Source organism: Onychomys torridus, chromosome 19 (assembly GCF_903995425.1).
Source record: "Onychomys torridus chromosome 19, mOncTor1.1, whole genome shotgun sequence".
Classification (NCBI taxonomy): domain Eukaryota; kingdom Metazoa; phylum Chordata; class Mammalia; order Rodentia; family Cricetidae; genus Onychomys; species Onychomys torridus.
The window spans coordinates 32078809-32096811 of NC_050461.1; the positions used below are offsets into that span (position 1 = coordinate 32078809).

General features: G+C 39.2%; 1 protein-coding gene across 5 annotated transcripts in view; it reads left to right on the plus strand.

Annotated features, from left to right (window-relative positions):
• Eya4 (EYA transcriptional coactivator and phosphatase 4) overlaps positions 1-18003 on the plus strand; it is a 253185-nt gene that overhangs the window by 209664 nt on the left and 25518 nt on the right. For all 5 annotated transcript variants that reach the window (XM_036169267.1, XM_036169268.1, XM_036169270.1 and 2 more), the window contains 2 exons: positions 7060-7196; positions 8504-8587. In XM_036169267.1, coding sequence (XP_036025160.1) covers positions 7060-7196; positions 8504-8587 — 221 coding nt within the window. The remainder of the gene's footprint in view (positions 1-7059; positions 7197-8503; positions 8588-18003) is intronic.

Consider the following 18003-nt stretch of genomic DNA (forward strand, 5'->3'; position numbering starts at 1 on the left):
CTTATGGTCTCCGTCCTGGCTTGATTCTATGATGGAGAGTGGACAGCACCTTCAGAAGTTACAGAGCTCAGTCTACTTGTGAATGGATGTTCGCTGTCAGCACCTATGCCCTCCGCAGGAAGGGCTTTTTCACTCTTCAGAAGCGTTTTCAATGAACGGTTAGGCTTTTTCTATAACAGTTAAAAACCTATATGACTCCTTTGGAAGTTTTTAAATTGAAAGTAAAAACCTGTCCATATTTATCAGGTATGACATATTGTTTTGAAATTTGCATACAGAGTGAAATGAAATGACTACACGCAGATAACCAATACATGAAATACTTTGTATGCTTTCCTTCTGTGGTGATGATAAATCACCTGAGCTAAAAATAGTTAGCTCAGCAATTTTCAAAGCTGTAATACAGTGTAATTAGCAGACTTAACACACCATACAATAAATGTCTTCAACTTAACCTATAAATACAATATCCATTTCCTGAAATTTCCCCTTTACCCACCCCATTCCCACTCACTCTGATAACCATCATTCTACACTTGATTTCTATGGGAGCAAGTTTATCATACTCCATATATGAATGAGGTCTTTTAATACTTATCTTTATGCCATCCCCCCCGACTTACCTCACTTAGTATGATGGACTTTGGTGCCATCTGTGTTGTTACAAAAGGGAAGGATTTCTCTCATCTTTGAGGTTGAATACTGTGTGTGTGTGTGTGTGTGTGTGTGTGTGTGTGTGTGTGTGTGTGTGTGTTACTTCATCCACACATCTTATGTCTTGAAACTTAGATTGACCCCATTTCTTGGGGCAGGAGAATTCACTTTCCTCTGAGATGAGCTGCTTTGTTGATCTCAACACAGAGTGGTCAGTCCTGAAATGATACACACACAAACAAAAATGGACCCAGCAAGTTGTATTTATATACTTTTTCATATATATACATATACAGATCTATGTAGCAGTAAAAAGGCAAAAGAGACTACCAATTGGAGAGTGGGGATGGGAAAGATAGAGGTGGCTGGGGAAGGAAAGGGAAAGAGAAACATGAAATTCTAGTTTAATTAAAATATATTTAAAATTACTTATCAATAAACCTGAGGGTGGGGGCAGATACATCTTAACAGATTAGCTAAGTCATTCCCACAACCTGTTTTCCATTTTTGAGGCACTTCTATGATGTCCTCTTAATGCCATAGTAACAGTGGTCTTTTGTCCACATCAGTTCCAACTCTAGATATCTGTTCTCCTCTTTGAGGATAGACACCTTAGCAAGTGTGAGTTTAAATATATAGTTTGATTTTATTCTCTAAATTTTTTTTATCTTTTTCATGTACCAACTGGAGAAATGTCTACTCTAGCCCCTTGCTTCTTGTTTCAGCCAGGCTATTTAGTTATCTTACCACTGGGTGGTTTGGGTTCTTTTATGTTTTAGTTATGTCAGATGCCTGGATTCTCAATGTTTTTGTTCATTCTGGTGGGTTGTTAGAGGACTCTCTTGATCAGTAGAAACTGATGCTGTTTGGAGCGGTAAATATTAGGTAGCCTAACAGTTAAAGCAAAAATTCTGGAATCATATCAATACCACCAAATAGTGGCTCATTGTTGCTGGCTAATTAGGTACATCATGTCACCAGTTTTTCCATAATTAAAAGATAATAATAAGATATAAGTTCTGTGTTAGGGTGAGATTTTATTCTGTCTCTCTGGGTCTGTCGGTTTTGTCTCTGTTTCTGTGTGTCTCTCTCTCACACATGCATACACATAAACACACATGCATACACACACACACACATGCATATACATAAACACACATGCATACACATACACATGCATACACACACACACACACACACACACACACACACACACACGTTCACAATGAACAAATCAGTACGAAAATAACAAGTTTTACATGACTGAAAACATTCCTCATTATTACTTGTCATGAAAGTTCTATTTAAAGTGATCACTTATCACCATGCATCCTTAAAGTGTGAAGTAAGGACTAACAATAGCAGGGAGTAGCAAGGAATAATGGGGATGTTGATACTGATGGGGTAGTGAGTTGATAATTCCACTCTGAAGATCTGCATCTATACAAGATGAATGTATGTCTCCCCTGACCCAGCAATGCCAGTGCTGGGTGTAGATAGATACCCAAGAGGGGAAAGAGCTGACACGTACACGGACACCATATTATATCAGCTTTACTCATAGCCTCCTAACAGTGTTCCTGATTTAAATAACAATCAGAAGAATGGATAAAGTATGACATATGTACTTGAGGGAGTTCTAGACAAATTAAGGAAAGAACAGAAAAATCACTCTGACTTCTCACCAACATAATGAGTTGGGAATGAAGCCAAACACATGATTTTATACTTCTTTTTAAAAGGCAGTGCTTGCTTAGACCAAGAGTTTAATTAAAATGGGCTTATTCTTCACAATTTTCATCCAAAGGTCTGCTTTACACTCATGAAAACCCTTTTGCCCATATTTTCTCTGTATACTTCAAATACTTTTAAGATCCTTAACTAAACTGGCAACGAATCAACGGGAACAGATTCTCCTGTGTCTAGAAATCCACAGGCTTCCTGTGACCCCATTTTCCCTTCAACACCGTGATAGTTGCTGAATATCAGGTTTAAATAGCTGACTTCTTCCTGCTTAATTCCTTCAGTATGGACCCAGCCCGCCACCAGCTACCCTGCCTGCAATTTAAGACAATAACTGGAAGTTTGCAATTTTCTCTTCTTTCAATTCTTACACTGCTACCAAAAGTAAAAAAGCTACTTTTCTATACACAGCACCTTAAAATTGATCTACAAAAAAATTATAGAGCCCAGAATCACATGTACACCTGTTATTCCATCACTTGGGATTCCAGGAGTTCTGTGTCATCCTTAACTACACAGGGAGTTCAAAACTAGCATGAGATCTTTTCTCAAAACAAACACAAATAAATAAGAGAGATTAGCGTGTGTGTGTGTGTGTGTGTGTGTGTGTGTGTGTGTGTGTGTGTGTTTGTTTGTTTGTGAAAAAGAGAAAGGTTTTATAAATGCCATCCCAAAAGAGTTTTGTTTAAACTTGCTTTTAAAGAAAGAGTTAGTTTGGGGCTGGAAAGATAGCCCAGTGGTTAAGAGCACTTCCTGCTCATGCAGACAAATCTGAGTTTGTTACCAGTACCCACGTCTGGTGGTTCACAAACAGCTGTTACTCTAGCTCGGGCATCTGATGTCATCTACTCGCTTTCATGGACACAAGTGTACATGTACACACACCCATACCCACACCCACACATACTCATAAGTAAAAATAAAATTTAGAGTAAGAACATGTTATTTAAAGGAGGGTATTAGATTTGCAAGATTTAGTAACCTAAGGAATTTTTTGTTTTACTATAACAGTGGAAGACAGAAAAGGGTTTGTGTGGTTTTACTTAAAGGTTACTATGCATTCAAATATCTAAAGCCTATCCAAATAAGCTGAAATATGAGTTATGTAAAGAGGAAGCATTATTCAAACTTGTACTTTAAAAAGTTTATTGTTTTGCTGTCCGATGTGTCAGTGACGATAGTGGAAAAGGTACAATGATCTGTGCCAATAATATTTTAAGAGAAAATGGCACTTACATAGAGACATAGTTTTATCATTTTAGTTTATTTCTTACTGAAAAGGGATTTTTTTCATAAAATATATTCTGATTGTAGTTTCCCCTCCCCCAACTCCTCCCAGAGACTCCCCACCTTTCCATTCACCCAAACCCACACCATTTCTTGCTCTCTCTCATTAGAAAACAAATAGGCACCCCCCAAAAATACTAAGAAACAAACCTGAATGGAACTTAAACAGAAAAACAAAGAGCCTTCTCCCCCCAAAAAAGCATAACAAACACATATGGATATAGAGACACAGAGAGTGACATACATAAAAATCACCTAAAAATACATAGTATATATTTAAAAAACCATAGTATGTAAGTAAAAGAACTGTAGGGTAAGACAGAAAGGAAAGCACAGAGTGAAAGAAGGGAGGAAGGAAGGGAGGGAGAGAGGGAGGAAGGAAGGCCCAGACAAAACATTATGAGAAAATATCCTCTGAAAGTACCATTGAGTTGGTTTTCTGCTGGCTATCTACTGCTAAGGACCTGCCCTTACATGTGGTTTGCATACCCAGTGAGACTCTGTTAGAGAAAATTAATTTTCATTTAAGAGTAGTTTTAATTGGAGACGACTTATGTGGTAGGAATGAGGACTTATGTCCACTTCCCCTCTCAGCTCTGGGACTCCATCAGGCCCAGACCTGTGCAGGCCCTGTGCATGGTGCCACAGTTCTTGGTGAGGTCACACATCAGCCCTGTTGTATCTAGAAAGCCTTGTTTTCTTGGTATCCCCCATCCCTTCTTGCTCTTACACTTTCTCTACCTCCTCTTCGACAAGGTCCAGCCTGTTTTGGACTGAGTGTCCAAAAGTCTCTCACTTTCTGCACATTGTCCAGCTGTGGGTCTCTGTGTTTATTCCATATACCACGGGAGGAAGCTTCTCTGATGATGGCTGAACAAGACATTGATATATAAGTATAGCAGAATGTCACTAGGAGTCATTTTTGTGCTACGCTCCTTTTAGCATAACAGTAGTATTTGGTTTTTCTCTGGGTCCTTGACTATCTAGTTTCAGGCTCTTCATCACATGAGTAGTGTCAAGGATGGGTTCCCATCTCATGGAGTGGGCCCTAAATCCAATGAGATGTTGGGTGGTTTGTCTCATAAGCGTTGTGCCACTATTACATTAGTGCATCTTGCATTTGGATCACCTTTGTGTTTATAGCTGAGTTGGTATTTACCTATCTCCTTTGGTAACATGCAGAGTACCTTCTAATATAATACACATTAGCCAGGTGGGGTGAAGGCTCTAGGTAGGTACCAGCTCAACTTCTCCATGTTCAATGAGTGGTGTAGGTGTAGTCTTCAGCAATAGGACCACCAATAGCCCCAGCAATAGCCTGGGTTGTTTGGGGGTTTTCCATGGATCCTTTTTGGCCAACAACTCAATTAGATGTACCCCATTCCCGGCACTGGGAGCTTCACTTGGTGATGAGAGATGTCCAGTTGAGGCTCTGTCTCCCCTGCTATTTGGCAAGTTTGTTTAGATCATCTTCATCTATGTACACATTTTAGGAAGTTTCTACTATATTAGGTTTCCATATGACCCTCAAATGTCCTTGGTTTTATTTGTCCCTCTTTGTAGTACCTCTATCCCTCTCCTCTCCCCACATCTATTTATGGGGAAAGACAGCAAAAATATATTTGTGATCCTGTACAGTACTTCCCAAATAAAAATAAAATAATTATCAAAAGGAATGGTAAGATGCTAGCTCTATAATGATTACAGTTTCTCAGAAAAGTCAAGCTCAATGTGCCATTTGTTCAGAATTACTTAATCCCCTGTGGTTTATTTCATTAAATTTTATTTTAAATTTAATGATAAATTAAGATTATCATAATACTTTTTATTTATAAACATATCATTTAAATTTAATGCAGAGATTTTCTTATCTATAGATTTTCATTTTACATTTATGGTTTAAATTTAATACAAATCTGATTCATCCTCAATGATTTCAAAAAGCTACCTATCCAGAATTCAATATATACTGAAACTGAGGTCCAGTGAAACTGAGTGAAATCCTTGAAGCACTATTGCAAGTCAAGATAACTTGTTACATTGTGCCTTGTGAAGCCTGTTTATCTTAACATGGGCTTGGGCAGTGCTTCCTACTTCCTAAGACCCATGCTCACTAACTTTGTGAGTCTGGATTTCAGGGACCTATGAACATACAGAATCCAATTAGATATAGTGTCTGAAATTTCAGATGCTGGCTGGGTAGAGGAGTGACTTTTTCTGGGTCCTCACTTACAGAAGCATTTAGCATAAAAGATGCTTTTATCATGCAGACTGTGTAGACTAGGAATACCAGAGCTCCTTGATAACTACCCTGAGCATGACAGGACAAAAGCCTGTGACTCCTGGGTAGAAAGGCATTTGAGAGAGGCTAGAACTAACAATCCATGAGCTATCAGCTGTCAAATATTAACTCAGAGGGGCAGAGTTTAATAGGACCAAAGATATCACCTGTCTAGAAAGATAAGGACTGAGCCTGTATATTGAATTTGACAATCTGATGATTATTCAGGACTCTCAGTAAAGTATGTGTATTCAAGTTTTGGTGAACTGAAATTAGATTTTATTAAGTTGGCTATTAGGCAATAGAAGGAATTGTACCATACATTTGTGTGGCCACCGTCTGTTTATGGCTACCAAGCACTTACAACACAGACAGCACACATAGAAATGACAGTAATATGTTGTTGTAAAAGTAATAAAGGCAAAAATTTTCTTACTGATTTTATATATTGATTACATACCAAAATGACATTTTTGTTGATGTTGAGTTAATACATGTGAGTTAATTTTACGTGTCTCTTTTTGCCTTCTAATGTAACTGCTAGAAATTTAAAAACTGTGTGATCAATCTTGGGGCATTCATTTATCTCTATGGAGTAGCACTAGTATGGATTATTGTCTTAAGGAGGAGTTTCGTTTGAGAGAGACGACAGCAAGTTTTAGATTTGCCTGTGGCCCAGGTAAAAGGCAGAGTGCCAAGGGAAGACCAAACAGGAATGAAGGGATGGGGCAGATTCAGGAAGAGGTGGGGCTGGCGAGCCAAGTTTGCAGGTGAAGGATGGGATTGATCCAGAAGACATCTTGTTTTCTGAAATGTGACCCAAGGGGAGGTGAGGGTAGATCTAAACACAGGTAAAAACGGAGGGAAAGTGCTGACAGGGAGCTGGAGGTATTTGGTGTATAAAAGGCATTCAGGTTTCCATGAGGAAGTCATATGACCTGTAAAACTGTTTGATTAAATTACAACATTACATATTTGAACTATGATTTTTGTCATGGAGACATCGTTAATGTATAGGGATTTTGTTAAGTAATAATGAATACTTGTAGCTGTTCTAAACTCAGCTGCTCTTCTTGATGCAATCTTGTTTATAGGAGAGTTTGATACAGTGCAGAGCCCCTCCACACCAATCAAAGATCTTGATGACAGAACATGTAGAAGTTCTGGGTCAAAGTCTCGAGGAAGAGGCCGGAAAAATAATCCCTCCCCACCTCCGGACAGTGACCTGGAGGTACGCCTGATTATTGCTAAGGAACATAAGATTCTTGATTTTACTGCATGGTATAGTCCATACTTTACAAACTAGTAAGTTTCCAAAATAAAATATATTGAATAAAAAAATTGAATGGACCTGCTTTGTCTTAGGTAATCTATCAGTTTGAATTCTGAGATTTTTGTTTATCATAATAGCAAAATTTAAAGCAGTAACATCAAAGGAAAGAGGATTTTGAAAGTTGAAGACTAACATAATTTCATCTTTTGATCCAAACAGATTAAAAAGAGCTAAAAATAAAGCTATTATTTGTGGAATAATATCCCAAGAAAATATATTTTTAAGAAGATAAAAGCAATCTGTGTGGAATGGAAAATAGTAAAATCTTGTTAGTGAATATATATTGTATTTGTGGACTTTTGATTTATTTTTCCATTTGTGAACTCTTTTGAGATATAACGACATTACCCAAGTTGAGAGTCTATTATAAAACAATGAGAAACTATCATTAACTATAATATGTTACACAATTACATAACCACATAGTTTAATTGGAGAAAAATCTTTATTTCCACTTGTACCTCAAATCAAGTAGCAGACATTGTTCCTCTTCCTAAGAGATTTATGTGACTATACTTGAGAGATGAAATGCATTCTGGAGCCTGGTGGGTGACATAATGAATTATAAACTAGAGAGCCCAGTGGACAGGAAGTGAGTCAGAGACACTGGCTATTCCAGGGAATTCACCATCCTGCACTTTTTGAGTGTCTTTTAGTGTGGTCCAAACTCCAAATTCTCCCCCAGAGTCAAACCCTGATGTCTGGGCATAATCTCCTAAATTTGTTCAGTCCTTTGAAATCTCTCATGAGTTCCTTCAGGCCAAACACCACATTCACCAACCTAGGTGGTACAAGAGTCAACATTTTACAGTTGCTATTTAGAGGCTACTCATAGACTGTTTTGAAAATATTTAATGTCCTCTATAAATTCCAACTATAATGAATCCATGAGGTCTAAAACCATAACTATATATCAGCATTGAGACTCCTTTCTATCATAAAGGTAGAATGTATCTATTTCATAATAACTATAATCAAATATTCGTTCATTCAGGTCAGGACACCTGATCATTAAGCTTTTGATCACTTATATCATCTACATCCCAGCTTTTACAAAGACCTGGCAAATGAAAACTGAATAAATGACGGAAGGAGGTGATTTTGCTGTAGACCAGCCAAGGCTGCATACAGCAAGAACATCTTCTAACTGTACAGAGCAGCGTTCTTAAAGCATCATGTTGTTAACACTGGCTGTCTCTCCTCAGCGTGTGTTTGTCTGGGACTTGGATGAAACCATCATTGTCTTCCACTCTCTCCTCACTGGCTCCTATGCACAGAAGTACGGCAAGGTAAGGAATCAAGAGTTTATTCCAGGAAGTGTTCAGGACTTAACTGGTTAAAAAAAAAAAATCAAGATCTGTTTCAAACTACTTTTTTTCCACTGTAGTCTGTCAGGTCTTATGATAGTCATCCCTTTGCGTTAGCTTATTGCTCTCAAATGTGTACTGACAACTCGGCAGAGCTCATTACGAGTTGCCTTTACAGTCTTTACAGGAATCTTGAGTTTTCTATCTCAAGACCAAAGATCTTACTCTCACCTATTTGGGGACAACACCGCTTCACTTACAGAAAGGCTCATCACTTCTCTGCCTTTCTCTCTTGTTATGGTTCTGTAATGAATCTCTTAAAATGGCATCATGCCTATGTGAGTTCTGTCCCCTGGACTGATACATATGCAGGAGGCTGCCCAGATGGAAACAGGGAGCTTAGGTCTTTACTGGCTTTGACTCTGCCAGTAGGATTTGACCTCAGCAGAGTCAGGTGACTATGTTGGCCTACTTTCCACTCCTGTATTAAAACACGTGTTTAGCGTTCATTCTTTTACATATCACAGTCACACCTACCAAGTGCCTTGCCATACCTTTATACCATGACACATTAGTTGGTGGTTCCTTCTGTCCTATCAACATGCTGTTTTTAGCAACTGTTATATTTCTGTCTTCTAGACAATGTATGGTGGATTGTAGTCAAGTGTGTCTTTTGTTTGTTTCATTTTTTATTCATATGTGTGTATTTATATGTGCATGTGAACATGCATACAGGTGACCATGAAAGCCAGAAGAAGGTATCAGATCCTGAAGCTTGAGTTACAGGTGTGATAGGAGTACTGATATGTGTGCCGGGAACCAAACCCAGGTCCTCTGGAAGAGCAGGAAGTACCAATAACCACTGAGACATCTTTCCAGCCCCAAGTGTGTCTTTGTAAATTTGCACTTTGGGTGAATCTATATTATCATTTGTTTTTACTTTCTAAGTAGATATAAAAGGTAGCGATATATATTTTTTGAGCTGAGGATCGAACCCAGGGCCTTGTGCTTGCTAGGCAAGCGCTCTACCACTGAGCTAAATCCCCAACCCGGTAGTGATATTTTTTTAACAACCATTTACCAAAAAGTATCATAGTCCCTTTATCACTGTAATCATTTGACATAGTTGTCTTGAAACTATGCTTTCTGAGATTATTACTGTGGTTCATGAAAGAGTTGTCTCCATAGCAGGATATATACATAAACATGGATGTGTGGAATATTAAAACAAATACACAAGCCGGGCAGTGGTGGTGCACGCCTTTAATCCCAGCACTTAGGAGGCAAAGCCAGGCGAATCTTTGTGAGCTCGAAGCCAGCCTGCTCTATAGAGCGAGATCTAGGAAAGGGGCAAAGCTACACAGAGAAACCCTGTCTTGAAAAAACCAAAAACAAACAAATTAACAAAATACACACACCCAAATTTGTATCTCATATTTATTGACTTTTATTTCCTGTTTCATGCTCTTCAGGTATGTTTTATAAATGCACCCGTGAGCTCAGGCTGCTGCAACAAACCACAGGCTGGATGATTTTAATTTCTTTCTCAAAATTCTGGAGTTTTTTTCAAAGATTAAAATATTAGTAGGTTAGATTCTGGTCAAGGTGACCTCTTACTGTCCCAAACTGTGGGGAACATAAAGGAAGACAGCAAGTTTTTGTTGGAGGGTAACATCCTTGTGACCTAATTTTTATCTTCCATGCTCCAGTATTGAAGGATAAGATTTCAATATATAAATTTTGGGGCTGCACAAATATTCAGTTCATAACATAATAACATAGCTGGATGAGATTGTAATTAAAACATTATCATGATTTATAACTAAATCGTCATAAATCTGGAGCATGTAAATCAAAATTCTATGACTGGTAGGATGTGTAATCAAACGCTTTTCAGATCCTAATCTAAGGAAATGTTTTAAATAATTGACTTTTCAAAAGCATTCCAAGGGCTCTGTTTAAATAACACAATGGTAGCTTATGCAGCTACATTTCCTGTTAAATAAAAGCTTAAAATAAACAGTCAGTTTTGAACACATATGACCCCATGTAAAGATCCCTCCAAGCCCTCACTACTGGGGACTGTTCTGAGATGTGTGTTGCTCCCTTGTGTCAGATCCATGGTGGAACTCTCTCATCTTCTGGAGTTGTCTTCACACCTTTAACGTGTTCCTTGACATCAGGTCTTCATCCCTTTCTAGGAATTTAGGTCTTTTGAATTATGAGATCATCTGGACACCCCCCCCCCAATAGAATCTAAAGACCATGGTAAACATATCATTACATGCATTTGTTTTCTTTTGTTAAACCAAAGTTGACAGCACTGTCTTCAGTATTCTTGCCCAGGGTGTATGGCCTCAGTCTGGTGTGAGGAAATGCTCTAAAGGCAGGCTGAGGTCCTCCTGCATACTTCGTGCCTGAAGCCTTTGGAACTGAACTGCAAAAGGCAGGAAACATAGAGAGTGAGGCAAAGGAGTTAAGGAAGGCATAAGGAGAGCAGGGGGTTCAGAGAATGCCAGGAGCCTGAGTGGGGAAAGAGAAACTCAGCGAAAGTTCCCCACAGCACACCCTCATTCTTTTCCACCCTGCGGCTTTTCTGTAAAGAACACGTTAGGACCAAACTTCTCTCTCATCCAAAAATGTTAACCCCAGGTTGTAAAAATGAAGGGGACGGCTCACATTTCTCCCACCAAGTGAGATGTCTGAATAAAGAGATGATAGCCTCATGAGGCCTGCCCCCACCCAGTGAGTTCTTATGGCCATGGATCCTTGTCTACCCTTCTAACCTGTACTGCTGGTTTCTGCCTAGAGCTGAAACCGCACAAACACCTCACCAGAGAATATTAACGCCAACACTATCACCAGGCCTTAGACATGCAGACTACCATAACCTTCGGTCAAAATTGGCTTTTCGTTCTAAGGTACCCCATCTCAGGTGATCTGCTACAGCAACAGAAATAGCCAGCACACTGTTAACAGTGTGGCACACATCAGTGATCCCCCTTAGCTCACATTCTGAATTCTTCTTCCCTCAGCCACTAGCTTCATCCTGAGAGGCGACAGAATCTTTAGGAGGAAGGGCATAGCAAGCATAATGAGATCCGTAGAAGTAAGCCTTCGGGGGCTACAGCAAGCCTCTGGTTTCTCCTTCTGTCCTTGGTGATAAGACTTATCCTGCCACAACGCATAATCCCACCACTGTCCTGCTCCAGTATGTGAGGAACCTTTGTTCACATGTACTGAAACCTTTGAAACATTGAGCCAAAATACACCTTTCCTCCTTCACATGAAAATGCCAGAGAGTAGCAGGGAAGCACAACTGGTTCTCCTCAACTGACTCACAAACTGGCTGACTCTAAGAGCAAATCCAAAGCCAAGGTCACAGGCCTCTCTCCACAGGGGTTGCATCACTGACAAATCTCTCAAGAAGCACTGGGAAATTTTCTGAATGTTTTGTCTTTGTAAAAAAATAAATCTTGTTCTTCAACATGTTAACGAGTGATCTTTAGAAAGAGCCTAGAGAGCTAATGTGAGGAGTGCTCACATTTTATGATGATAGTGCAAGCTATCATATCAAAGTAGCTCTGAGATAGCTTGGTGTAAACCATCTTCTAGCAAGACTGAATTCATCAGCTTTCCAATGAGTTTGCAGGCTGATGGAAATGAAGTCATTCTAGCCTTTACTTGAAAAAATAATTTTCACTGCTCTTAACAAGAGTACCTAAGATGGGGCTGGAGAGATGGCTCAGCTGTTGAAAACACTTAGTGCTCTTCCTGAAGATCTGAATTCCATTTCCAGCACCCATGTGAAGGCTCACAACCATCTATAACTCCAGTCCAAAGGATCAGATGCCTTCTTCTGGCCTCTGCAGCTACTACATGGGCATAAACTCACAAGGGCACATTCACACATAGTTTTAAGAGTAACTGGGAACACTAGTTTTGGAAGGTGGATATAAGACCCATATCCTGTTAAGAGTTGTATAGATTTGAAATTAATTATGTGTACTCAGTCCATTTCATGTCTTAAATCACTCTTGTTTAACCAATGCATATTAAAACTAATTACATTTATTTTTTATGTGTATGTACATGTACACATACCATGACACATCTGTACCAGTCAGAGGACTACTTTCACAAGTTCTTTCTCTCCTTCCATGATATGAGTCCCAGAAATCAAATCCAGGACATTGGGTTTTGCAGCAAGCTCCTTTACTCTGAGCCATTTTGCCAGGGCCAGTGTGCCTTGGTATAATGGGGATTTTCCAGGTTTGAAGTGGAACATTCCTTATGCATACCGTATATCTATCCTGCAGAATGTTATTATACAAAAATGCATAAGAATAGGGCTGCTCCAGCTGGAGGGAAGTGGTAAGGGATAAGAGAGTTCCAACGATCCCCACAAAGCAAGGCCTCTCTCCTGTTATTCTTGGTCACCAGAGATGAGCTTACAGAGGCCTAGACTTGCTCTGAATATATCCTGTAGTGAGTCATCAGCTGGTTTAGACATTAGAGGATCCCCTGTGCCTGGATATGTTGCATGACAAGCCATTTGACCTCTGAGGCAACTTCTTTATCAGAAATTGACTACAGTGGCATGATAGTATATACTGGAAATCTTGGCACTTGAAAGACTAAGGAAGAAAGATCGTAACTTCAAGGCCAGCCTGGGATATACAGTGGGTTCCAGGCCAGCCTGAGATACATAGCAAGACCCTATCTCAAAATAAATAAGTGGTTTTGAACTTAAAACTTAACAAGAAAATAAGGAGATTGTCTTCTTTGCTGGAGTTAGTGGATGGGTTAAATGAGATCGTGTAAATATAGTAGAAGCACTTAGCTAGCAGCAGAAGACTCTATTTCTCAAGTCAAATAACTTTAAGTAACAATATACACTCTTTCCTCCCAAATGAGAAGTAACTGGGAATGGATGGTTTCAGAGATACAGAAGGTCAGGATTTGCTCTCATAATGCTAATAGTGGTGCTACATGGCATAAAATACATAGAGCCAGAAATAGAGGGCATGTATGCCTGAACTGTAAAATTGAGCCCAAAAATCAGCACATCAACCTATCTGCCTGCCTCTACCTGTCTCCCAACCTGGAGGTTGTAGCAAGTGTTGTCTTTGGCCTCTGACAGTATGCTTGCCATCCCTAAGTACATCCTCTTTCATGCATTGTCCACCTAGCTGCCACCTCTGCTCTGTGCCACTGATGCCCTACAACATATTTTTCAAGTGGCACAAGCAGCCAGAACTTGTCTCTCTGGCCTGCTCCTAAGTTTCCAGCCTCCTTCAGTTTGGTTCTACCACACAGGACCTTTGTATGAAATTCATAGTCCCCAGGGTTCTAGGAATGCCAATATCTCAAAAATGCTCATATAACTAATTTTATTTATTCACTTAAGAACACTTGTAGAAAATTCTATATCCACTTGTCAATAATACATTTTCCAAAGTTCTTCCTAGTATGTTATCACTTTTTGACTCTGCTCAACTGTCAACACTCCCTCTTCCCGGGCAGAACTATTTCTGGGTCTTTCTAATAGTGGCAAGTACAGGCTCTGCTGCTGGGAGGCTGGTGATGGGTTCTATGGCTGAGCACCAATTGGCATGCACGGCTTTGCCACTGCAAAAATCTAAAATAGAAGTTCACAAATTTGACAGGATGGTGCCCAGGCATCATCCACCACCTGGGAGTTTATGAAGACTGTTCTGATGCTCTGAGTAACTGTATATATTATTTTACCTAAATAACAGCAACTCACTTTTCAGATGATGGGATAAATATTAATAAATTTTGCTGTAGGGATTCAATTTATGTTGACCATTAATGACTTTCATGCTTGGAAGCCATGGTTATCTAAAGCCACTATGCAGGAGACAAAAGAAATAAAGATCCCAAGCCAGAGGAAAAAAAACATAGAAAGGTGAATAATTGCATTATTATGTGTAATCATAATTCAGGCTCCCAAGGAGATTTGCCCATATGAAACAATGTCTATGGAAGAGCAGAGCTCATCAGAATAAGCCATCCAGTGTCTTTTGGATTTAACAGTCTACACACAGAGAAGCAAGACCTTGGAAGAAGCACTGGCTGGATTTTTTATAGAGTTACAAAGAAAGTAGACTCGCATGATTTAATAGGAAGTGGCTGGCATTGCCAAACAATTACAATTGTGGATCTGAAATTGCACTCAGGAGAGTTAACACCCTAGCTGTTACCTCCTTTCTGATCATGAGTTAAAGTTTGACTTTGGTGGGAATATAGACCTGAGTTCTGCTGTGGATATTGATAACTTTGTATGCTGTGAAGGTGTTGCTCTGATTGATTGATAAATAAAATGCTGATTGGCCAGTAGCCAGGCAGGAAGTATATGTAGGCGGGATAAGGAGAGACAAGAATTCTGGGAAGTGAAAGGCTGATTCAGGAGATGCTGCCAGCTGCTGCTGCCATGAGAAGTAAGATGTAAAGTACCAGTAAGCCACAAGACACATGGCAAGGTATAGATTAACAGAAATGGGTTAATTTAAGATAAAAGAACTAGATAGCAAGAAGCCTGCCAAGGAAGGCCATACAGTGTATAAGTAATATAAGTCTCTGTGTGTTTACTTGGGTCCAAGTGGCTGCAGGAGAAAACTCCTGCTACAGAGTTCAAATTCTATCTCTGCTTCTAAATATCATGTGACCTTGGGAAGTTTGTTTTGTATGTGGTTCAAAAGGAATTTGAAATTTGGGTAACTGGATTCTTTCCAGGAAATGCCCTCCATTCATTTGTATCTGTCACTTTACCTTTCAGTATGAGACACTCAATTCAGTGACAAGAACTCAACACTATTTATAGTCAGGGTGGCTAGAGTCAGATTTGGGAGTACATAAAGTAAATGAAAATAGAATTGAATTTTCAAGTGTCAAAATATAGACAATATGAGTCATGTGTGGTAGTGTATACCTTAATCCAAGTACTCAGGAATATAAGGCAGAAGGATTCCTATGAGTTCAAGGCCAAATAAAATGGGTAGTATTTTTCATGGTTGCTCATCAACATGTTCATGTACCCATGTGTGTAGGAGTACACAAATAGAATGTACACACATAGACTAAAGCTGAATCCAGGTCAGTGACATGTGTCAAAGTCTGCCTATGGGTGGTTGAGAGGCAGTGGTGGCTATAATCTCTTTTTCAAAGCTTTATATCTGATAAGTGTTTAGAAACTTTTTTTCCTGCTAGATTGAATAGTGCTAGGTGATGTCATATAAGTTCCAGGGCCAGACAATTTATGGCATCTTCCTCAACCAATCTCCAATTTGTTTATTTTTTAATCAGTGAAATATTTTTTATTATTAGATTAATTTTAAATTTTTATACGTGTGTACAGTATTTACATGATTTTCCCTCCCTCCAACTTCTCCTATGACCCCTACTCCCTATCAAATTCATGATTTCTTTTTTAATTACTGTTGCTACATATATGTAAATGCATAAATATGTAAGCTCAACCTGCTGAATCTGTTTAGTATTGCTTGTATGTATATGTATTTAGGGCTGGCCACTTGGTGTTAGACAATCACTTAGAGAGTTCATTCCTGGGGAGGATTCATTCTCCTTCTATCAGGAGCCATTCATTTCATTATGAGGTGGGGACCTTTAAGCCGTCCTCTAACCACAATGACAAATCAACTGGTGTTTTTATTGTTCAGGTCTTGTTTAAACAACCATATCTCTGAAAATTGATGAGTTTAGCTTCCCAGTCATATACAGAAGACAAATGTCACGGTGGACATTCTGGTCCTCTGCCTCTTAGAATGTTTCTATCCCATCTACTGTGAGGTTCCCTGAGACTCAGGTGTAGGGATTGTGTTTTGCATGCATCATTCACAGCTAAGCACCCCCATAGTCTCTGCATTTGACCAGTTAGGACTCTCTATAGTGGTCTGGTACAAAAGGAAGCTTCTTTGAAGAGGGGGGAAAGCTACAGTTATCTGTGAGCTAAATGTGAGTATTTAGAATGTGGTTCGAAACTGTACTGATTTAGGAAAATGGCAGTAGTATGTACTCCTCAAAGATTTTTGACCATCCTATTTACTGGTACTTGGCAAGGTTTTCAGTACCACACATGATTTCTGTCCTGTTGAGTGGGTCTTGGTTACAGCCAAGACTTAAGTGCCACTATTGTATGAATATGATGAGATTAAAAGGTCAATTTTTTAATCTACTTTTAAAAAGGAACTACTTGTTTTAAATAGGATAAGTAATGAAATTTTTTTGGTCTGAGTTACTGTTATATATATATATAAAATGGAATTTTTATCTGAATCTGTCAAATGTTAATGGACTAGACATCGTTAAAGTAATTCTTGGCTATATATATTGTATATACTTATTGGATAGTTTTTCTTGTATTAGTTATAAGCTTTTTAAATTTTAGACAAAAAGGGGGAAATGTGGTGGTATTGTTTTCCCTGAAATATTGTGCATGCTAATAAACTTATCTGGGGTCAGAGAACAACAGAACAGCCACAATATTAATCACGGAGAATAGGCAGTGGTAGCACACACCTTTAATCCTAGCATTCCAGAGGCAGAAATCCCTTTGTATCTCTGTGAGTTCAAGGCCACATTGGAAACAGCCAGGCATAGTAACACACGCCTTTAATCCCAAGAAGTGAGCCTTTAATCCCAGGGAGTGATGGCAGAAAGCAGAAAGATATATAAGGCTGAAGACCAGAAACTAGAAGCATTTGGCTGGTTAAGATTTTAGGCTTTGAGCAGCACAGTTCAGCTGAGATTCATTCTGGATGAGGACTAAGAGGCTTCCAGTCTGAGGAAACAGTATCAGCTGAGGAACTGCTGAGGTGAGGAAGCTGTGGCTTGTTCTGCTTCTCTGATCTTCCAGCATTCACCCCAACACCTGGCTCCAGGTTTGATTTTATTAATAAGACCTGTTAAGATTCCTGCTACAATTGTGCCTTCAGCAATATGACTGTTATGTTGTAGTTCATAGACATCACAGCTGGTAGGATTATTAATTACTTTCTTCCCTTGGTGGCTTGCATACTGACCTCTAGTATTATGCAAGCTAGTCCTCATTAAGGAAACTTTCAGATCAGGCTCAGCTCTATTCCTCAGAGTTCTGTGTCTGATGCATGTGGTGCCATCAGTATAGAGACATACCTTCAACCTCTGGAGACAACCAAGGGCTTTGTATTGATTGTCTTAGGAGCTTCTTGGGCTTGCTTGGCCAACAACTCAAAAGGAGTCTTCTCATGCCTGGTAATAGGATGTTTATGAAGCAGTCTGGTTCTTGCGGAGAACACCATCACCTCAAATGGTACAACTTCCTTTAAACCAAAATTTTATGTACATATGCTTATATAGTATATGTAATTTTAGCT